The 23,352-nt window shown below is 35.4% G+C and overlaps 4 protein-coding genes across 12 annotated transcripts; 3 read left to right on the top strand and 1 right to left on the bottom strand.

Annotated features, from left to right (window-relative positions):
* Positions 1 to 15: 15 nt before the first annotated feature.
* Positions 16 to 3,873, top strand: LOC130991536 (nuclear transcription factor Y subunit C-9-like). Of its 7 annotated transcripts, none has more exons than XM_057915807.1 (4): positions 16 to 311; positions 387 to 459; positions 1,990 to 2,796; positions 3,647 to 3,873. In XM_057915807.1, exon 3 carries the CDS (start codon positions 2,031 to 2,033, stop codon positions 2,790 to 2,792), a length of 762 nt encoding a protein of 253 aa, XP_057771790.1. In that variant the 5' UTR covers positions 16 to 311; positions 387 to 459; positions 1,990 to 2,030; the 3' UTR covers positions 2,793 to 2,796; positions 3,647 to 3,873. The 7 variants fall into 7 exon arrangements, with proteins under 7 accessions (XP_057771790.1, XP_057771792.1, XP_057771795.1 ...); XM_057915809.1 differs by having other exon boundaries at positions 20 to 311; positions 1,994 to 2,796; XM_057915810.1 differs by having other exon boundaries at positions 25 to 311; positions 387 to 472.
* Positions 3,874 to 4,702: 829 nt separating this feature from the next.
* On the bottom strand, positions 4,703 to 8,910 carry LOC130991535 (ATP-dependent (S)-NAD(P)H-hydrate dehydratase). 3 transcript variants are annotated; one of them, XM_057915803.1, is made up of 11 exons: positions 8,547 to 8,910; positions 8,130 to 8,324; positions 6,946 to 7,022; positions 6,696 to 6,805; positions 6,473 to 6,587; positions 6,242 to 6,304; positions 6,004 to 6,167; positions 5,677 to 5,738; positions 5,299 to 5,365; positions 4,994 to 5,173; positions 4,703 to 4,904 (listed from the first exon to the last, which is right to left on the bottom strand). In XM_057915803.1, the coding sequence occupies exons 2-11, from the start codon at positions 8,236 to 8,238 to the stop codon at positions 4,874 to 4,876; spliced, it is 978 nt and encodes a 325-aa protein (XP_057771786.1). In that variant the 5' UTR covers positions 8,239 to 8,324; positions 8,547 to 8,910; the 3' UTR covers positions 4,703 to 4,873. The 3 variants fall into 3 exon arrangements, with proteins under 3 accessions (XP_057771786.1, XP_057771785.1, XP_057771788.1); XM_057915802.1 differs by having other exon boundaries at positions 8,130 to 8,361; positions 8,547 to 8,731; XM_057915805.1 differs by having other exon boundaries at positions 7,700 to 8,324; positions 8,547 to 8,722.
* Positions 8,911 to 13,655: 4,745 nt separating this feature from the next.
* On the top strand, positions 13,656 to 16,977 carry LOC130991534 (protein trichome birefringence-like 11). The gene is made up of 4 exons (XM_057915801.1): positions 13,656 to 14,503; positions 15,476 to 15,865; positions 15,951 to 16,109; positions 16,271 to 16,977. Exons 1-4 carry the CDS (start codon positions 14,070 to 14,072, stop codon positions 16,626 to 16,628), a joined length of 1,341 nt encoding a protein of 446 aa, XP_057771784.1. The 5' UTR covers positions 13,656 to 14,069; the 3' UTR covers positions 16,629 to 16,977.
* Positions 16,978 to 18,150: 1,173 nt separating this feature from the next.
* On the top strand, positions 18,151 to 23,049 carry LOC130991533 (NEDD8-activating enzyme E1 catalytic subunit). Its single transcript, XM_057915800.1, has 9 exons — positions 18,151 to 18,470; positions 18,765 to 18,928; positions 20,087 to 20,289; positions 21,312 to 21,544; positions 21,634 to 21,696; positions 21,781 to 21,837; positions 22,081 to 22,202; positions 22,335 to 22,452; positions 22,556 to 23,049. The coding sequence occupies exons 1-9, from the start codon at positions 18,375 to 18,377 to the stop codon at positions 22,841 to 22,843; spliced, it is 1,344 nt and encodes a 447-aa protein (XP_057771783.1). The 5' UTR covers positions 18,151 to 18,374; the 3' UTR covers positions 22,844 to 23,049.
* The last annotated feature ends 303 nt before the right edge of the window (positions 23,050 to 23,352 follow it).

The following is a 23,352-nucleotide window of genomic DNA, read 5'->3' as shown; positions in this document are numbered from 1 at the left end:
AAGTTAGTCGAATAGGGTCAGTTTGGGTAGTACCGAATTATGGAGTTTGGCCAACCAAACTTCCAAGTTCCAGCACTCTCCGTTACACCTATACATATATATACATACAGCGTTTATGTACGTATATGTGTGTTTATATATATATGTATGTGTATGTGTGTGATTGCACACATGCCATCATACTTAATCAATGAATTTGATAGGTGACGAAATTGTATGGACTACATAATCTAATTTTCCCCCAAAAACCTAGTTTCGTTGCTTTCATCTTCTACTCAAATCCCTTCACCACTCTCAGCTGCAACTCAAAGGTATGTGAGTACGCGGTTTTCTTTTTCGTTTTTTGTTTTTTCATTTGTTGATTTCGCTTTGTTATTTCTGCTCAGCTGCTTCTGGCTCAAAATCAAATTTGTGCCTCAACTCGTAAGGTTTGAAGTTCGTATTAGCGTTTTGTAAGAGGTATTGACGCCGTGTATGTGTGCTGATTTTATTCTCTGTGTGTGTGTGTTTTGGTGGTATATGTTTTTGGAATCACCTAATTGTTTGCGTGTTATGTATGATTTGTGATTGAGCTGCATATTTTAGTGGAATATGTAGTCAAACGTTGATAAGAATTGTAGGTAGGGGGTGAGTTTTGTATGAAAATGTGTATGAGTGGATAGATTCATGGTTTGAATCGGTGGATGAAAGGAACAATTTAACACAATTTTTTCTTATTAATTTGAAGGTAGAAGAAGGCAAAGGTGGCAGTAGGTTTCAGTTGTTTAAGTAGCAAGGGTGTTCTTACTTGTGTTTAGGTTTGTGATATTAATACATATGGTATGAGTAATTTGAATGATCTGCTGAATTTTGCTCCAATTTTATTATTTGTATTCTTGAACATGTATAAATTTAGCCTATGACTTTCATGAGATCTCTTGAGGAACTTAATTTTGAGTCACGTAAGCAAAGGTATAGGCATAGCATGAAAATGTTTAATTAGCATTTTATGATTCAAACGCTAGATTGACGGTGAATCAAATAGTATTATGCCTTTCGGGGTTGCACGTGGTATTCTTGATGACGTGGCTGTTTCACATAACTTGCGATTTATTGGTTCCGGGAAATTAGGCTTGTTGAATAGCGACAAAATGAAGATATCCAGAGTAATGAATTGCTTACGTTCCAGACTATAAACATAGCAAACTGTCGTTAAACTAAAAGTGAGTTTACATTCATAATTATTCTGTTATTTCCTTTTTTTTTTTACCCCTACAGAAGTTACTGCATTGATATGACGACTTGTATGTGATAGTTTGAGGAACTTAATTTTGAGCCCCTAAGCAAAGATATAACATAAGAAAGGATACGGAAGTCTTAGGTAACGTTTGACAATTCAAATGGTAGCTTGATGAATCAAACATACCTTTTCATGCACTATTGATAATGTGGCTGTATCACAAAATTGATGGCATGTTTACATATATAATGATTCTTTTATCTCTTACGTGGTTGGCAGTGTATGTGGCAAGTTGTTATTTGCTGATCATAGATCCGTTAGTTAGACAATTACATTTGTAGTTTTCTACATGATTAAAGATTTAAAAACCACCTCTTTGATATTTTACATTAGACCACTTTCACAAGTTTTAAAATTCGGATACTTATTGATATATCTCAGTCGTTATAAACTTTTAATTGGATAATTTGGAGCGCTACTTTGTATAGTAAGTGATGTCAGTGATATGGTCACATAATTCTTGATTTTTGAATTGTGGATCTAACAAGTTGTGTGTTGTATTTGTACATTTAATTCATGTTAACATCCAAGTTCATATTAAATTGAAATGATTCTTTCTGTATACAAGTATCTATATTAGGGAGGTTATGATTTCATATTGTGCTAATACGTACACATTATGTAGCCACTATCCCTGATTTTTTTCGATTCTTTCCTATCATTTCTTCATATAATATTTTGATGTTGTTCTTATTTACGTTACCTGTCAGTCAGTCAAAAGCCTAAACTTTCCTGAGAGAGCCCGTCAGTCATGGATCAGCAAGGAAATGGTCAGGCTCCAGGTATGGGAAGCTCAGCTCAGATGCCGTATAGTGTGAACCCGTATCAAGCTAACCAAATGACAGGAGGGTCTTCCCCTGCTGCTTCGTCTCAATCTCCCCGAGCTGCCGGTCTCTCTGCATCTCCGGCTCAGATGGCGCAACACCAACTCGCATATCAGCACATACAGCAGCAGCAGCAGCAGCAATTGCAGCAACAACTCCAGAACTTCTGGGCCACCCAATACGAAGAAATCGATCAGGCGACAGATTTTAAGAACCATAGCCTGCCGTTAGCCAGGATAAAAAAGATAATGAAAGCAGATGAAGATGTTAGGATGATCTCAGCAGAAGCACCCGTTATCTTTGCGCGAGCCTGTGAAATGTTCATTCTCGAGCTAACTTTACGAGCGTGGAATCACACTGAGGAGAACAAAAGGAGGACGCTCCAGAAGAACGACATCGCAGCTGCGATAACAAGGACGGACATATTCGATTTCTTGGTTGATATTGTACCCAGGGAGGATCTGAAAGATGAGGTGCTCGCGTCAATGCCCCGAGGAGCTCTTCCCGTTGGAGCTCCTACTGAGGGGCTTCCTTACTATTACATGCCGCAACAATCTGCTCCGCCTGTTGGAGCTCCCGGGATGTACGTGGGCAAGCCTGTGGATCCAGGCATGTATGGTCAACAGTCGCGCCCGTATATGGCTCAGCAAATGTGGCCGCAGCAGCCACCACCACCGCCGGATTCTTAAGCAGGTTAGACACTCTGGGATCTGATATCAGCCTTTGCCTCAGCTATATCAACTGTATTTAACTGCTTTCTGTTATTTGCAAAAACTTATGTGCATCCGGATGTACGGTGCATCCACCTTAATTAAATCCAATTAGTAGGGTTCATCAACCCCGATTTAGGATTTAATTAGGGCAAATGAACCGTCCATCCGGATGTACTGGCGGGGGTGGGTGCCTCTTCATTATTTTAGGTGTTTGATATTTTGCTCTCTTTTCTAGTTTTTGTTGCTGACTTGTTGTTTTGGCATATATGAGTATATCTTATGCTAACTTTTGCAATTTCGACGCGACTAAATTGTTTTTCTGGTGCAATGAAATATGATCCTTTTGTGCTTATATAAGTATCATGAAAACTTAGTGTAAGACGATGTGACGGGTCAAAATTGGTGAGACGGTGCCCATATCTGAATCCAAACTCATCGAGTGGCATATTTGTAGCATCATTGGTGTTTGATAGGGTTTGGAGATCTCGACCTGTCACGTGGTCTAACACAAGACTCCATCATATATAGTACTACATCCGTTCACCAAGAGTATACAACTTTTGGTGGACACAGGTTTTAAGAAAATAATTTGTAGATGTGTGTGAAGTAGAAATTAGTGATTGTGGTTGAATTGATTGTGAGACCATATATTATTGAAAGTGGGGTTATGTCTAGAAAAGAAAAGTAGTATACTCTTTGTGGACGTCAAATCTGAGTAATTGTTGTATATACTCTTGGTGGACGGAGATAGTATATATTATGATGAGATTTTGTTTCGATTAGTTGCGAGTACATTGCGAAAGAAGACCTAATGAAAGTTGCATTTGCAGAAGTTATGGGGGATGGAGCTTGAGCTAGGGGAATATGTGAAGATCCCAGCATAGCTATATGGAATTCCTGTCTTAGTGTAATGCAACCAACCGTAGATTGAATCACAGTACTCTTTCATTTTGAAGTTTTTGCTTTTGCAATGTACAACTTAATCAACTCGAGATGATCGACTCTAAACTTTGTGATTTTCATTAATATGCATGATATAATTGAAACTTATTGCAAACAACTTTGCTTAAGCTCGTTTTTGCCGGCATTTTATCTAGGATTTTTGGAGAGTTTGTGTGCCCCTTAATGGAATGCTGCATTTTGGGTTGTCGAAATCATTTAAAAATTATTTATTTTGAATCGTGTTGTATTCTCCTGTTTTACTTCTCTAGAGTGTAATTATATATGCAACTGAAAGTGATGCATACTCTTAAGAGACGGGTGGAGTAATATTTATCTGCATGTATGATGAATATTAATAAAATAAAAAAATATTGTAGTTTATGGTCTAAATTTTAATCTATTACTGATTTTCTGATTTGAATTTTGTGAAATTGTAAAACGGCTTGAACCTTAATCCGTTATTAACTTTATGACACGAGCAGATTTGAGATGATGAAAAACAAATCTTGACTCAAATAGTTCAAAATCTTTTTAAATATTGCATCCTCTAAGATTTGCAAAAAGTGGGGCCCATCCGAATTTTGTTACACTTTCTTTTTCTTCGAATCCTGTAGAAGGTAAAAATTTCACTACATTAACTAAATTACTGTTATTCGTGCATTACAAATATATTATTCATAGATTTATATTAATTTATTCTTTATTATATCATTTATCACGAAAGATAACATTCTCCCAACTCTATATATATGCAGTTGAATCTTGAAACCGTAATCAGCTATCGCTGATCACGGAGGCTACGGTTCACCTTCGAGGTGAACCATGAATTGCCGCCGAGTGAACCATGAAGCGTCGGCGCGGTTTTCGGCCCATGGACAACACTATCCACTGAGCATCAAAACGGTTCAAAACAGAACCGTTTTGATGCCCAAATAGAAAGTACGTGAAAAGCAAAAGATCTCAACATTTCGACTGTTTCAAAAATATCTGGGCAAAATCAACCTTATTTAAACCCTTGAAAGATCCTAATGTACATGGGATAAACAAATAAAAGTACACAAAAAAAATATACTCATCTTTCTCACGTCGCTTCCTACTCCTGTAACGACGTCGTTTTATCGACTGACCGGGCAGAACTCCTCCAAACTGCATAAGATAACAGTTGAGAAAACAAAATTAGCATATGTGTGCAACACTGCTGAGAAAATCCAGTTAAATTGTACAAGACACCAAACCTTCTTCCCAAGTGTTCAATGATGTCCGTTGTAAGCGTAGATCTTTTGTTACTCTCAAATGCATGTGAAGCAGCCTTTCTCAGCAAAACAGAGCCTGCAATGCACCCCATCACTGTCGGACTCATGCTCGGCTCCGCTTTAGCAGCACGTTGGCGGGCCCATGACACGAATACAGCCACGCTGCAAGTGCAACAGGAGACAATATCAAAAGCATGCCGTGATTTCATGTATCTTCGAGTTAGAACACAAAACGCTAGTTCAAATTCACACGTGGAAAACGTGCAGCTCGCATCATTAAGTGTTACCTTCCAGAGAGTATATCTCCCTGGCCACCACATCGCCTTGGAGAACCAAAACTGCTCACCGCATGAACTATACATTTCAGAACAATTAGCGTTCCTACAAGTGTTATACTCTCGAAAAAATACACACATGAGCGATGTGCAACGGGCTTTGCCTATAGGTTTTATTGAAAAACCACTAAATGTAGTTTTGAGTCCCCCCTAATTGCTTCTCCTTCGAGGGAAATTATGATATTCAAGTTATGTAAAGGGTGTTTTGTATTGTTAAAGGCTTCATATGTCAATGTATGACAGTAAGGGGGCGTTCACTTTGTATGGTTGATAAGATGCATGATTTAGTACTTTTATCCCCAAGAACAGGATTTAATATGCAAAAATTACCTGTTTCGCCATTGCTGATGAAATCAGATCCTCCCTTCCTCAAAATGGTCGCGCCTCCTACTCTGCTCGACAAAAGATTATTTCGGAGATTAGGGTGTAACAATACCATTAAATTCACTCGAGCAGAAAATTATCATGATTTGGGAAAGGTAGACCTCAGATGCATGCAGACACACTCTTATGATTCTCTAATATGTAGAATATTTCCCAAGATTAAATAAGGGTAAAGAAACTTTAATTCCCAAATATGAAGGTGAATGGATGGTGTGTAGTAAAGTGTAAACGCAATGTCTGAACACAAGTAAAGAAGATAAACAAAGAACTTACCCTCTTGCAAGCGAAAGTAGTTGCTGAGCTCCATCAAGATCGTTTACATCACATTGCAAAACCTTTTGCACAAGGCGCTTGTACTCGTTTACATTGGGCGTTAAGACAGCCAGGGGATAACCACTGATCAAATCAAGAGAATTTGTAACAAGAAAAAGCCCGTCCTGCAAAAAAGATAACAAAATAAGAATATGGTGTGTGTGTCTAAAAAAAGTAAAGTTCACGTTGTAAACCTCACCCCATCTATAACCATTGGAACATTGGATTGCCTCGCGCGCTTCATTATGTTGCTTACACAGTCCTGGAGACAAAACCGTGTTTACAAATGGTTCGATCGTTTGGATTATATACGGGTATGTGATGGTTTTATAGGCCAGAATTCCATTATTTCTCTACCATATATCAATACTTTTGTCAATAATTCACAACATTTAAAACTATATGTTTAACCAAAAATATTCTTCTCTACCAGGAGAAACGGGTCCCTCCCAAGGCCTGGACCGATAACTAGACAATCGAATCGCTCCATCCACTTATCAACCTCTTCAATAACTTTGGCTGATACCGATTTCTTATCTTCATCCCTGAAATGAATCATTTTAGAATGCTACAAGCAATCAGAGTGAATAATTAAAACTATAGGTCTGTTAACTCTACGGAGCAAGAGAATATATTTTACGAGTAATCTTCACCTAACACTGTATGACTCTTCCAGTATAGGGTGCACAATTAACTCGGGACTGTAGCCTTTAATAACCGGGGCGGCATCTTTTGTGCAGAACACGTGCGACAAATCAGCACCCTGCAAAAATATACATGTTCTTGATCCGGACTAAAGACATAGGCATTTGATTAACAGAAAGTATATTCCAAATGGAATGGAGGAAGGTGACAACGAGGAAGTAGAAGAAGAAAAGGGAGATTAACATGAGGAAAACTAACGATTTTTAAAGCTGAAATAGCAGAAAAGTACGGTGCACCAGTGTATTCACGGCAACCTCCTACAACTGCGATCTTCCCTGGTACAGCATCAGCATTCAGAAAACATATTTAGACACTAGATAGCGGATGATTATAGTCGAGTTTTCTGAAATCCAGAGTAGACGAGTAGTTACATTCACTGCAATCCTCCTTAATAGTTGTACAAAGTGCCTTTTTATGATATGTGAAATAAAAATGGAGGTCTAGTACAATGTTAACCAGAGAGTCCACCTTCTTTCTCACTAATAGATATCTGTGTCTCTTCATTTTCGTAAGTTGTAAAGTAGCAAAATGCCTATACCCAAATTTACATTTTCATCGGGCTCAGAATCGATCAAAACAACCACAATATATGCCCTACACTGAGCCAAATAACATACTGACCATTCTAATGTTCCTTTAACCATTACCAACAGGATCAAGCAAACTACATAGCTCTCTCATCTTGTCGAAACAAACAATGTTGAATAGAAAATCTAAATCTAATCTAGACATTACTAAAAACTTCTAAGCAAGAGAGCAGACTAACACGAATTTATCCATATAATAAACTGACAATTCTAACAATTCCTTTAGTCATTAACGGGATCGAGCAAACTACAATAGCTCTCATCTTGCCAAAACAATCAATATCAATTAATATCAAGAAGAGCGTAGAAAATCTGAATCTCAATTTAGAAATTACAAAACATTTCTAAGCAAGGATAGTCCTTACACCCAAAGTTACATTCAGTGGCAATAATGAACTGTTCCTTCCTCAAAATCAACCTTTTTTCTGCTGACATCCTACGTAACGAAGTCTGTAAATCTCAAACTATTGCTTAAAAACAGTGAAACATCATGACTCTATCTACGGATGCATATAAACAAAAAAGGCAAAAACTTGTGTACATCCGTATGCACGGTGCATCCACCCTAATTAGGATTCACCAATCCCTAATTAGGGTTCATTAAAGACCTCCAACAAATAAAGGACTAAACTCAAGTGAAAGCTCAGAGCATCCCAAAATTTTAGTAAATTACCAAAATATTACAAACGAAATCAAAGAATTATTCTATAAAAGGAAAACGGAATATGTATAACTAACTACAAACTTTCTAGAACTATCTACCAAATTGAAGTAAAATAGGAAGAAAATTATCACCAGCTTGGCCTTTATGCCTGGAAGGTTCTAGAGATGGAGTGATTGATTTCAAGATGGTGACAGCATCAACCTCCATTGAAGGGCTACCACCACTCAGTAAAGATTGCATTTTTATGGTGGTAGAATTGCAGATATTCTTGCTGCTACCACTGTAATCTCCTAAGCACCTAATCAAGAACTGCTGCCTCCTGATTACTGCACCCGATAATCCCACCATAAAATTTTCTTAAAACTGTCAAAAATTAGTATTTAAGAGATTCAATCTTTCTGGAACATGCTCCACAAAAGGGTATGATGAGCTTGAATTCGAGATAAATGTGAAAAAAGATAAATATAGAAAGACAAACTAAAACAACGAGGTTTTCTTGAAAAGAAACAAGTCAAAGATTATGCAAGTAAGAGAGGCTATAAACTTACACCGAGTGAATTGGATGCTTGGATCGAAAGGAAAAACAGATGATCATTCAATCTGTGAATGCTAACTGTGAAGGTGCTAAGTTTTTTTTATTCATATTAACTCATATATTTAATAATAAGAAGGATTCCCTGCAACTAAATTCCTGGAAAAATGAAAATTCGGAAAACTATTATTGATTATCTTCAAAATAAAGAAAAAAATATTTCACATTGTTTATAAACTCATTGCACTAGAGTGAAAATTCGAACTCCACAGTCTCATTTTCAATAAAAATTGTAAATAATTGTTAGTGAAAAATAAAGAATTCAATTCCATCAAGTCAGTAACTTTATTTGTTGTTAATTATTTACTTACCTGAACATTAGGACTTGTTTAATTTATAATCTCAATTTTAATTTGTTTTGTGTTCACTTTTTAAGAAATCAATTATTATTTTATTATTTGCAATACAAACAAGAGTGTTGAATAAAAAAGGAAAAATAATGGATTATATCTCTTATTAGATTGGGCCCTCTATATGGATTGGGCTTGACTTCTTTCAGGCCCTTCTATACGACTTCGGCCCAACTACTTCCTATAAATAGAAATATATATAAAGATATCTGTAGTTATTTAACAGTAGCCTGAAAATTAGAAAGGGGCAAATAAATTGGAATTAACAAAATCATAAAAAATTACAAAAGCTCGAAATCGTGCTCGAGTAGTAGACGACGACGGAAATGGGAGGTATGGCGAAGGCAAACGCCATGAGATCGGCGTTGGTGGTGATCGGAGCACTATCTTTCGGTTATTTGACTCTGCAACTCGGTTTCAAACCCTATCTCGAGAAAGCACAGCTGGAGCAGCAGCGTCGGGAAGTGCAATCCGCCGCGTCCTCTCCATCGCCAGATAGTTCCGATCACAGTTTTCCGACCGACGGCGAAACTTTCTCCTGTGGCCTCCCGGAATCGGATCGTAAGCTGTGAGAGTTTTTTCTTCTTTCTTGTCGCACTTTTTATCCTTTTAAGTTTCATTTTTAGGGATTTTTGTGAATTGCTTCTGATAATGTTGCACTATCGTTGAATTGCATGATGTTTAATTTTATTTTTTTTAGCAGAAAAAAATTGATTACATAAAGGTGGTAGAATTGCAAATATTCTACAAATGCTACTAAAATATACTGACAAAAGGCAAAAATAGACTGGAAATAAACAGAGCTACTCACAAGCTATTTGAGATTCGACTCGAAAAAAGCTCGTTCGGAGCTCGATTCGATAATAAACGAGTCGAGCTCGAAATTTTTATCGAGCCGAGCTCGAGCCTGGCAATGTTCGGCTCGTTGAGCTCGCGAACATGTTCGAATTCGATTGTTCACGAATATGTTAGCGAGCCTGTTCACAAATCTTCAGTCGAGCCTTCAATCGAGTTAGTACACGAGTCTTAACCGAGTCGAGCTCGAACTCGAATAACATGTATTAATTAAAAAGATTTTCTTAAATTTATAACAAATTCGAGCTTGAACATCATATATATACGAACATCTAACGAGTCGAGCTCGAGCTAAAGCTCGAATTCGACATTATCGAGCATCACCCGAGCCGAACTCGAACCGAGCTCGAGCTCAGTAAGTGAGTGACGAGCCGAGCTCGATCATCAAGATAGAAGTTCGAATCGAGCTCGAACACCCGAATATATAAACGAGCTACCGCCCTACCGGAAAAACGAGCTTGATAAAAATATTTAAACCGTCAAATCAATTTAAATTGCGTATATTTATGTAATTGCAAATTGAATTATAAGGGGTGGTTTTATTTGCAATTAATCCAAACTTAAAAAAAAATATGTGACTATCAAAATTTTGTAGGAATAGCACTTTTATAATAGTAATAAAATATTCAAGTAACTATATTTCACCCAACCCTTCAAAAAACAAAACTATATTTCACCCAAATAATATTTTGGGGTTTATCCAAATGAGGTCTTGGATTTAATTATCACATGATTTGTATTATTAAAGTTGATTAGATTGGGGCAGATCATCTTACTATGAGCTAGAAAAATAAAGCTAATTAGCATAATCAAGAGGCATATATCTGTACTATGATATTATCATGTGAAATTAATTAAACCTCATAAACCCATAGATTTCGGCCGATTTATGAGTTGAAGTATTATTTACTCTAATTGAAATAAAAAGATGGATTGATGCATGATTGCAGTTTGCATAGCACATTATTTATTAAAGTGGTTCACATGCACGGACACACACAAACTTTTATCATACATCTAATAAAAGCAAACTTGTTTTGTTTGGTCACATTATTATTATTTTACATTATTTTTGTTCTAATTAGGCACCTATATTTCGTGCAAGTCATTGATTTCACAACACATTAGCGGCCACAAGGATGGTACATCAAATACTAAATTGTAAAATCATATTCCCTCTGGCCCACTAAGCACGACTCGTTATTTTCGGACACGACTATTAAGAAGAAAATTGATTAAATGATAAAAGTGATAAAAAAAATGGTTGAACATACAATTTTTTATGAAATGAAAAAAATTTCTTTTTAGAGTGAACGATTTATAATGGGACGATCCAAAATAGCGAAGAGGCCATGTTAAGTGGATGGGAGAGAGAACTTTTATTGTAGATTAGGAATTTGTTTTGTCTAAAGTTGCTAAGAAAGTAAGAATACATAAATATAATTCATAAGTTCCTTGCACCTATTTGATTCAATAATTTATGACAAGTCACACACGATGACAACGAACATGTCATGCTTTTTTTTCCTCATTATTTTGATATTGTAAATTATTATTTTAATAATTAAAATAGTTTTTTTTAGTATAATGGATGAGATTTCTTGTCCCTTCGGTGGATGAGACTTTATGTCGAATTTTCACCAAAATTATATAAACTGGATGAGCTCATATCATATTCAATTTATGAACCAATCACATATGTTAATTATATATTAAAAAAAAGATCAAGAAATCGATAAAACTCGCGACTGCTTTCATAGTTCTATCAATAAAAATTGATGAAAAGGAACAAAAAAGAATAACCATGAGATGAAACGAAATGATAATTTTGTGACTAACACATTGTTAAATTTCAAAATTTCATTACATATGAGATTTTGATGACTAAAATTATCTTATTTCTTATCTTTGACATTATGGTTTATATACGTTGAAATAAAAGATTCAGCCAAAACATAAAAAACTTTGTCTTTTATAGAAGGAGGTCCTACTAGTTAGGAAAGTTCTTTTAAGATCTTATTCTATTTTTATTTGTCATTATTGAATTTAATTATGTTTTTCCATTCAAATTCCATTTTCACGTATATATTGTTTGTAGCACATGGTTTCTTTTTCTTTTTTACTATGGAAAAATAAAATAGAAATATTTAATTATTGAGATTTGCAAATACGCTATGTTGCTTAGAGGCCTATAATTAAATCCCAATTTCCCGAGACATTGTTCCACGTGAATCAACATGTCCAAGATTTATTGATCTAACAAAACATTTTTATAATATACAATTATTTTTTCAGGAAAAAACAAATAATAATCTACCTACATAAAATAAGTACTTTTCCTCTTTTCCAAAAAAATTGAGTATTTGCTAAATATATGATTTTTTTTTTCGCATCAAAGTTTTTTTTTTGTTTTTTTTTTCAATTGTAATTGTAGTAGTTTTAGTGGATTTGAGATCCATCCATTTCAAATTTCAAAATGCAAGTACAATTTTTTTATTTTTAAAGGAATTACTCAAATTCATAAATATCAACCATTTTAATTACCTTTAATAATAACCCCATTTAAATTGATTTTTTCGTAGTAGTTATGGCTCTATTTGAACACTGGAAGTTGGAACCCTCTTTTACAATTTTATTGATTTGAGAGTTTAATTTTCAAGAGGTTGGATCTTTATTTTTGCGTTTTCTTTTAATTATAAGGTATGTTTAATTTTACGTTGATCAGTCGAATTTAATTGAAATAATAATATGCCTGTTATTTTGCCTAAAAAAAAGGTTTGTGATCCGTTTTGCGCATTTAAATAAACTTCACACTCTTGATCAGTTTCTTCAATTTTCTCAAATTATTAAAAATAATACTACTCTATAAATTTATTTTTCTCGTCCCCTTAAATTATTTTATGGCCTTCAAATTAATAGAGTTTGCAATTTTTAAACAATATGGTCACCTCAACTTCACATCATTTAAAGATAAACGTTATATCTAATAAAAAGGATTATTTCGTTATTGTGATAAACATTTGCTATTTCAAGTTATTTTGGTGACGGCACTTTTTGGGTTTGTGAAAATTCAAAAAAAAAAAAAATGAACGAAAATATAGCGTCACACATTTGGCCTATCGTCGTTTTCTTTGTTTCGATTTGCAATAGACATTAAAAAAAAAATCCCATAAACACTGAGATAAAATAAAATTTCACTTGGCAATTGTCGATATTCTTCATTTGAAAATGCAAAATTTAGTACTTCCATTCCATTTATTTATATCTCACTGCGCGTTTTACTATCAATTTTGTTTTAATTTATAATCAATTTTTTTCATTAATATCATTATCTTGTATTTTAGTTTAATTTTAAAGTTAATAGATATATAGGCTCACTAATTTTATTATAATTAATACTATTTATTTTTATACTTTTAGAATAATTGTTATAATTCATCAATTCATAATTCAGATTAATTTAACTGATTCGGGTTCAATATTTATGCAAAATTCATCAAACAAGGGGCAAGTATCGTATTTCATAAAATGATAAAATAATTTAAGCACAAAACGATTATCCAAATATTCAATTCCTTAGAAAATTGACATTTAAAAAATATTAAAAACATGTAAAAATGAATGTTATGAATTATCCGAATTAAAAATTTAAGGTTAATTTAGTTCGAAAATCGCGGTGAATATTTTCAATCGGAAAAAACAAAAGAAACCGTTGAAATGAAACGAGTTACAAATAAATTTCCCTTCGGTTGAAAATTTAAATGTAGAATTTACAAATACTAATTTTGTGTCATATTTTTAGGTGGGGGTTACTGTTTTCTTCCAACAATAATAATTGTTGCTAATAACTGTAGTAAAGCACCATAGATTCTATCTGAAATTTGAAAACCACCACCACCACCACCACCTTCCCACTATGCCATCATTACTTTTACCCTCCCTCTCTCTCTCCTCCCTCTCTCTCTCTCTAAAATCTGCCATTCTTGCTACCTTGCTTTCCAGACACCCCTCTCTCTCACTCCCCCATTTCTAACTAATCACACTACTCAATGGGCAGCCATTACTCCTCCAACAAGTAACCAAAAAGGGAAGAAAGAAAAAAACACACTACACACACTCCATGAACACTCTCAGACCAAACTCGCCATGATTACTCCCTTGCTGTCTTGCTTGCACCCAACTCTTCACTGATTTCATCTCTCCCTCTCTATTTAAAACACCTTCGAGGAAAACCCATAACTAAAAATCGAATCTTGATTTCACAGATTTTCCAAATGAGCAACACCCCATCTGCGGAGGCCTCGGAGGCCATGAAGTTCGTCGATTTCTGCAAGAAAATGAAGCGTTTTCGGCTGTTTGAGCCGTCGGTTGGGGTTCTTGGCTTGACGGTTTGCGTGATTTTTTGCTTCTTTTTGTTGGATTATGGAACTGTGACGAAAGGTGTGAGATTTGCTTCTCAGAATGAGAGGCTTCTGTGGCTGAAGATTGATGGGGAGGTTGTGGGTGGGAAAAAGATTGAATTTTTGAGTGAGGTTGATGGTGGGTGCGACGTGTTTGATGGTGATTGGGTGTGGGACGAGAGCTACCCGTTGTATCAATCGAGGGATTGCATATTCTTGGACGATGGATTCAGGTGCTCTGAAAATGGACGGCCGGATTTGTTCTACATGAAGTGGAGGTGGCAGCCTAAAGATTGCATTTTGCCCAGGTTTAGTTTGTTTTTAATTTGTTTTTATGAGTTTTTAGTATCACTGATTCTCAATAATGGATTGGAGATTGTGTTATGTTGTTTTGGTGGTGTTTCTCTTGATTTGTAGTTAATGAGTGTGAATTGTGTTGCAGCAATCTGATTATGTTTCTGTGGTGCTTTGATTTATTGGCTAGATTTCTAGAAAAAAATCATTGTTATTCCTTTCCTATGCTGTGTTCTTGGTTATTGTTTAGAATGAGAATTTGGAAAATGGCAATAAATTTATGAGTTATACCGTTTTATTATGTTATAAAATATAATATCTTAAACATGAAACTTTGTCTCAGCAAATGGTTCCTCTACTAAATTATTATTACTATAATTACTAGAAATTGTTATCTTTTCTTTTTGTTACCGTAAATCATATTTTTTTCTTTTTTGGTGTTGGAGATGGCATCTATCATGGGTTCTTCTTGCATTTTATTCTACTTTTTCCCTATTTGAAAAGTTCTTTTTCATCGTAGTACAAAGTTATCATTTTTTATTTTCTGTTTTAAGTTAAAGTTGGCATCTACATGGATTCTTCTTGCTCTAACAACTTCTTTTTTATTTGTAATTTTCCTAATTCAATTGGTCATTTTCATCCTAATACTAAGTTGTTACTTTGATCTGTTATATGTTTAAGACGTCATTGTTTTTTAGTTTGCCCTTTTCACCTAAATTTTCTTATTCAAATGGTCTTTTTCATCCAAGTACTAAGTTGTCATTTTGTGGTAAATATAGCATATTCCATGGATTCATCAATTATGTGTTTCTATGCATTTTCAATTATTTGATTTACATATTAAATCAATATTGTTTGCTAATGAGGGATATAGGTTCTGATGAATTTACTCATCTTTCATTTGGAGTTTCTAATATAGCATCCAATGATCCACCAAAACAAATTCTAGGCATTGAATCTAACACATATTTTCAATGATAAAACAGATTTGATGCAAAGATGATGCTGGAAAAACTGCGAAACAAACGAGTTGTGTTTGCAGGAGACTCGATTGGTAGAAACCAGTGGGAGTCTCTGCTATGCATGCTGTCGTCTGCAGTTCTCGACAAGAACACGGTGTATGAAGTGAACGGCAACCCCATCACGAAGCACAAGGGCTTCTTGGTTTTCAAGTTTGCAGACTACAACTGCACGGTGGAGTACTACAGAGCCCCCTTTCTCGTGTTGCAAAGCCGGCCTCCTCCCAGAGCCCCACCGGGGATCAAGACTACGCTCAAATTAGGTGAAATGGATTGGATGTCGTCCAAATGGAAAGACGCGGATGTCCTCATTTTCAACACCGGACACTGGTGGAACTACGAGAAGACTGTTAGAGGGTAAAATCTCTTGCCACTTTCTTGTCTTTCCATAGCCTCGTTTGCCATATTTTTCGTTATGTTGGTGAATTTTTGTGTGGATCAGTGGCTGTTATTTCCAAGAAGGCTCTGAGGTGAAGATGGATATGGAAGTTGACAGCGCGTACCAGAAAGCCTTGGAGACCGTCACCACATGGATTCATCGCGAGGTGAATACCACCAAGACACAAGTCTTCTTCCGCACATACGCCCCCGTGCACTTCAGGTTTGCTCTAAATACGCATTGCTATGCACCATGCGGGCGTTCACCACTTTCCCCAAGCAGACAGCACGTTTAACGGGCTTTAGTGACACTCCCTACTTGTTAAATACATCTATTGACATGAATTTATCAGTGAAGATGGTAAGTATACGCGTTTTTTTCAGGGGCGGTGATTGGAGAAACGGGGGAAGCTGTCACTTGGAGACGCTGCCAGAGCTCGGCTCTTCTCTGGTGCCATCTCACATATGGAGTAAATACACCATTTTCTCCCAAATCGTGGCGAATTCATCCATGTTTAGAGCATTGGATGTGCTAAACGTAACTCAAATGACATCGAGGAGGAAAGATGGGCACTCCTCTTTGTACTACTTGGGGCCGAAGATTGGCCCCGCGCCTATTCACAGGCAAGACTGCAGCCATTGGTGTCTGCCAGGCGTGCCTGATGCGTGGAACGAGCTGCTCTACGCCCTCTTTTTGAAGCGCGAAATGGCTAAAGCATCGCGTTTTCATGCACAGGTATGATCAAGCATGGCTTGTGTAAATAGTATACATATATTTATATATGGTGCATGAAAAGAGTGAGCAGTTTTGGTTGAAAGAAGAGGCAAAGCCAAGATCAGATGGTAGAGAGATTTTTCTGACATAGGGAAATAGCAGAATCCTAGGTACTTTTTTTTTTATTTTTTTTATTACACTAGTAGATCTCAAGGTTATTGGTAAATTAGCAAGATGAAGACAATAATTCTTCTTCTTCTTCTTCTTTTATCTATTTTTATTTATTTTTGGGTGATTTTTCCCCCCTTATTGTTATTGCAAAAGTAGTTGTAGATAGTAAATCCTATTGAAATATGAAAGTCATATTTTGAACTTTTTTGCTTCGGATATTTTTGCATTTGCATGATTCTGGGAAATTTATGTTGAGTAGTGTCGAAGAAATTATCAGATGTATTCCTATGAGATTAATTTTAGTTTTAGATTCTTGATTACATCGTTTAATTCGTTAGCATGAGATGTCTTTAATTAATTTTAATTCAATACGTCACATTTTCTTATTTGGGATGAAGGGAGTATTTATATGTATATATTAACATTAATATCGAAAAAAGTGAATAGTTTTCTCAAAAGAAAATTGAAGAGACATATGAAAATTAGTAAATTGCAAAAATGAAAATGGAACAAAGTGTAGCAATCGTTGCCCCAAGGGAAAATGAATCCAATCAACTTAGATGTTTTTATTGTTACGTTGAAATTTTATTCGATTTCAATTATCTTAAATCATTCCTTTCGTTTTATTTATTAATTAATAATAGGGTAAAAATACATTTTTAACCTAAATTTTAGACTCCCTCATGGGATTCCATAAACCTACTAAAATTTTACTATCAATCTAGATGTGCGAGTGGAGAATCAATACGAATACAAATGATGTAAAAAAATTATATTCCACATCAATTCAGAAATATTTATTCTTTGATATCATGCTTCAGGATAATTTGTTTTCGTTAAATAACGTGATTTTTGAGAAAAAATATTTAAAATTGAATTTAAAAGTAATACTTATCCTAAATAATAGATGTAATACATAACAATAAATTTTTTTGGAGTGAGAAAATAGATGATCATGATTACTATTCAAGGAAAAATAAATCATACAAAAAAAGCGAATTTCAACTAAATTTCTGTGTAATTTCAGTAAAAATTTACGATGTTGCTTTTAATAATTCATCATCTATTTAAATTATTACAGTTATTATAAGGCTTCTTGTTTGACTTATTTATTTATTTATTCTTGAGCTCGTTTCGTTTGGGCTTTTCCGGTAGTTGTTTAAAATTGACATTTTTCTAAATTTGAAATTATACAAACTAAAACAACCCTACAATTTGAGATATTGATTTTCCCCTAAAAAAATTGAAAAATTGATTTTATTTTGGAGAAAATCAATTGAAGATCGTATTACAAGTGCGTAGGATAAGCTAGTAAACACCCCCAGCGTAATATTTAAGCTACCCGCGCGAGAAGCGCTTCACTTCTCTCCTTTGGCTTATATGCAATACCAAGCAATTCCAACATGTTAGCAGTTCTTCGCTTAGCCAAACATAAAGTCGCGTCGGTTGGAAAATAAACAAATCAAAATTAAAGAATAAAAACTCAATTAATTGCACGCAGAGTATAAGATATCACTGCAGAGGATACTGCGGGAACGTATTTGAAGATCCTTTGTTTACAATTTTCTCGAAGAGCAAAGGAAGCTTTTACTGTCTGCAACAATGGCGGTGTCTCAGCCCAGCAGATCAAGAGACCTCGATAAGCTTCTCCTCCGCCCTGGTCACCTCGTTGGCCCGACCTTTGAGCCTGGCCCAGAAGTAAAACCCCTCTCTCTCTCTCTCTCTCTCTCTCTCTCTCTCTCTATATATATATATATATATATATATATATATATATATATATATATTGCTTGCACAAAAATTTGTTGCATTGCAATAATTTTTGATTGTTGAGACTTATCTTCGTGTTAAAGGTCTAAAATTGAGCCCAGACACTAGCGGATTTCTCTTTTATTTTGTTTTTTTGTTTGAGTAGTTTTTTCAAACAGGTGGTGTGCGTTAATTTTCAACCCTTTGGAGTATTGCTGATGACCAATTTTCCAACTGTTGCAGCTGAGGGAGGGCATGAAAGAGATAGTGAAGGTGTTGGTGGTGGGAGCTGGTGGGCTGGGCTGCGAAGTGCTAAAGGACTTGGCTTTAACTGGCTTTCGGAACCTTGATGTAATCGATATGGATCGGATTGAGGTCACCAACCTTAATCGCCAGTTCCTCTTCAGGTGTGTTTGGTGCATATTGTTTCTGGGAATTGTTTTGTGCTTGTATTGTTGTTGAACCAGTGGGCATAATTGATCAAGCATGTCAGTAAAATCTTGATTTTATCCCCCTTGATGTGCAATTCTTCACTTTCTTTGTAATTGTTAGAATTATATATATGATAGAATTTTCTAGGTTATTTAGAATTATTTATATGGGTGCTTTGATCAGTAGATGAATATAGTGAAAGTCCCAATATGTTTTCTACCTCTGAAATAACAGTAATTTAGAGTTTCAATTGCTGATTAAATGCTGAGTGGTGCCTAGTGTGGGACATGTCTATTTGTCTGACTTCTGGTTTTCGATTGCTATAAGTGAGGTGATGAAGCCGAACTCTTCATCATGGATTTTGGAGGTGACACTAGGATTTGAAAACTGCATCAACAATCCCGTATCTTTTTCTTTATTCTTGCCTTGAACTCTAGCAACTGAATATGAAATAAAAATGAGGTTTTCTTTTACTATGATAATACTTAATATAGACATTCTCTTTGAGAAATAAATGCTAGTTTTAGGATTGGAATTCTATAAGAGCCATACAAATTTTGTTTTACTATGATTTGGAAATTAAAATGAGGTTTTTTACTTTGATTTGGAGAATTTTGTTTGTTCTGCAAGTGAGGTAATCTTATCTAGCTTTAGGTTGTTAGAGCTTGTTATCTAACCTTGAGTGTCTGAAAAAGTATTTCTTGTTTAGTTCATTTTTCAACTGAGATTGAATAAGCTCTTGACCCAACCTTTAGTGCATTGTTCTGCTTACCTAGTAATGTACGCACTGAATCTCTTTTGGAGCTATTCTCATCAGCTGAAGAGTTAGTTGATATTTTGCTCTTCCCCGTCTCTAGGCTCTAGTTGATTTCAGTAGCATCAGCTATAATGATATGCTAGTCATAAGGATCTTCACAGACATAGCAAAGTTCATCTGGATTTGAGCTCCAGGTTGCAGATCAACTGCCAATTGACCTGATCTAAGGAGCTCATTTTTATTTTTTATATGGCACAAGTAAATTTATTTTCATTTAGTATGTTTCGTGCCAATTTTTCCATCAGTCTCCATTCACAATGTCTTTCTATAGTTTACTTCATGCTGAAAAGTAGTCTTGTCTGTATCCTCTGTGTAGACTTGAAGATGTAGGAAAGCCAAAGGCTGAAGTAGCTGCAAAACGAGTTATGGAAAGAGTTAATGGTGTAAATATCACACCTCATTTCTGTCGCATTGAAGACAAACCAGATATCTTTTATAGTGACTTCGGCATAATTGTCCTTGGGCTCGATTCCATTGAGGCTCGGAGCTACATAAATAAAGTAGCTTGTGGGTTTCTAGGTAAGTTTGCTAGGCAATATAGAGGACCTGGAAAAAGTTGAATAAAAGTTTTCTCTTCATTTCTTCAGTTCGATTGAGGCTATTTTATCCATTTAACCTTATATCTGTGCTTACTTTTACGAATCTACCTTATGTAGTTTCACTGCTGTTCACTGCTGGGCATCCTTTACAAATTGCATTTTGCAGTCTGTTGTTTAAGTACTATACTGCATATATGTTGCTTAAGGGAACAAGTATCTACACAAGCTCTTCAACTTTTGCTCTAGGTTAACATAGGTATATGCACAATGGTAATGTACTAATGTGAATAGTGTACTTTCCATTATGAGCTTGAGGCTTAATTTCTCATGTGCAAAACAATCAATTTGATGTGCCAGGTTCATTAGAAGATAAACAAATATTTAACTTTAGGATTCTCCCTGAAAGGAATTTAACATTTAAGGTTTGAAATTCTAGATTTACTGAGGCAGGGCATGATAGTATGTAATCTCAAAGTGTATCACATATGTCTGAATGTAATAGTTAACCTTAACCTTGAACAATATGTGTGAAAAATTACAGTAACTGAGACTGAAAATCCTTCCTATTATACCCAGCCTTCATTTTCTGTTCCTGTGGCTGTGTTATGATTGGATCACTAGACACAAATTTGTTTGCATCTTGAATCCTGTTCCGTTGATTCTTATTTTTCATGATTACTTGTTTGAAACTACAATTTGATTCATGCCTGTTGCTAGGTGCTATGCGATTATCTGTTTGCAAAAACTCTTATTTTTCACCTGCTATTTCGTTGAATCTTATTCAGAAGTACTAGAAATCACGCATATTAACTGATATGATGAACTTAAGTTGCTACATTTTACTTCCCGTTCAAAATAAACCCACCTTTCACCCTGACATACAGATGCACATTGAAAATTTTAATATTATGTATTCTTGTGGCATAGAACATGATTCAGAGTCTTTTATTGACCATTTGCAATTCTGATGTACTCAAGTTTGTGTTGTTCTTGTTTAACAAGAGTATGATTCTGATGATAATCCTCGACAAGAAACTGTCATACCTATGGTGGATGGTGGAACTGAAGGATTCAAGGGCCACGCCAGGATTATAATTCCAGGAACAACCCCATGTTTCGAGTGCACCATTTGGCTATTTCCACCGCAAGTAAAATTCCCTCTATGTACTTTAGCAGAAACTCCAAGAAATGCTGCTCATTGTATTGAATATGCCCATTTAATTAAATGGAATGAGGTAAGCATATAATCTTTATATTTGACTGCATTCTCCTGCTGGTTGGTGCCTCTGCATTACATTTTTCATCAGGATAATTATTTTTTCAGGTCCATGGTCGCAAAAGCTTTGATCCAGATAACCCTGAAGACATGCAATGGGTTTATTTAGAGGTAATAAATGATGAAGAGTCTATCTTTCAATGGACAAATTGAAATTGTTTTTGTTTACTTATTTCTTCATTTCTTTTCTCAAAGGCTGTCCAGAGGGCTGAACTTTTTGGAATTCCTGGAGTTACATATTCTTTGACTCAGGTTAGCAAGTTTCTTTCAGTTTTTACCTTTCAACCGCTTTTCATGTAGATAAATGTTTTCGTATAGCTTGGTACTTCTTTTTGGCTAGCGATAGCTTTCAATTTTTTTTCTTGTTTTTCTCTAGTGAAAGATTGCATCATCAATCCAGCAAGTGTACTATGAATATCCATGTTTATTCAAATAGCTTCGATTAGTTGCTTACGACCATATTGTTAATGAAATAACACTTGGCTACGTTTACAGGGTGTGGTGAAAAATATTATTCCTGCTATAGCTTCCACGAATGCTATTATCTCAGCTGCTTGTGCTTTGGAGACCTTGAAAATTATTTCTGGATGCAGCAAGCCACTGTCTAATTACTTAACGTATATCTCTGACTTCTAGATTTTGATTTAGTTGAAATGGTCTCACTGATATTTCTAATTCTTTCTATGTTTTACTAATAATACAACTTTTTCACTCACTATTTGATAATGTAACTGCAATTCTTTTCACAGGTATAATGGAGTCGAAGGTCTTCATATTAAAGTTACAGAGTTTGTGAAGGATGCAGATTGCCTTGTCTGTGGTCCTGGTGTTCTAATCGAGTTGGAGAAGTCTGTTACTTTAAAAAAGGTGCTTCATCACATTTTCTTCTTTCGAGACTCCTGTGGTCCTGATAGTTTTTGTATCAGTAATTTTAACTGCTGACACGTGCTGATATTTGAATCTGCAACAGTTCATCGATCAACTAGAAGATCACCCTCGTCTGCTCCTGACTAGAGTGAGCGTCTCATACGGGAGGAAAAAGTTATACATGCAGGCACCTCCTGAATTAGAAAAGGACACTCGATCTAACCTAGATATTCCTCTATTCGATCTTATGAATAGAGTATCCAGGGATACTATTAATGTTAATGGCATGGCGTGTAAGGGTGACAAGAAGCAATCTTGTATGAGGATCCTACGTATTGCATTCAAGGGGGTTGACGGAATTGCAGATATTGACATGGCTGGTGGGGCATAACCTCTCCATTCCATCACAAGAGGTACTGAAATTGTTCATCCATTTGCATAGTAGCGTAGATGTTCCTTTTCGATCTCATAATTTGTGTCAGTATATGAAGAATTCATGAAAAGCAGGATTCTGATCGCTTAGCATCCTCTCAATTTTCTTATGTTAGGGAACTTACTTCATCAACTGATACATCAATGAAATTGAGATTTTGCTTCGATTTTGCTAGCGATATAAGCACGCATGTCGTCTACGTTTTTTTGTCCTTGTAGTACCTAGCTGTGTTGTGATGGTCCTTTAAGGCATAACTGTGAGTTTGTGGCCATGAATAAGTTATGGCCACAAAATTGCCACACACCAGACCAACTCTGCCGATGAAGTCACTAAATTGGTCTGGTAATTAGCTGTGATCCTTGTGGCTAGAATTTATTGCAACTGGATTTCTTTTTTTGATATATACAAGGTTCTTCTGCATAAAAAAAGAGTCTGTGTTATAGTATATTTTGGACATAAGCTGTGAT

Source organism: Salvia miltiorrhiza, chromosome 7 (assembly GCF_028751815.1).
Source record: "Salvia miltiorrhiza cultivar Shanhuang (shh) chromosome 7, IMPLAD_Smil_shh, whole genome shotgun sequence".
NCBI classification, from domain to species: Eukaryota; Viridiplantae; Streptophyta; class Magnoliopsida; order Lamiales; family Lamiaceae; genus Salvia; species Salvia miltiorrhiza.
This window is presented reverse-complemented; position numbering and strand designations above follow the sequence as displayed.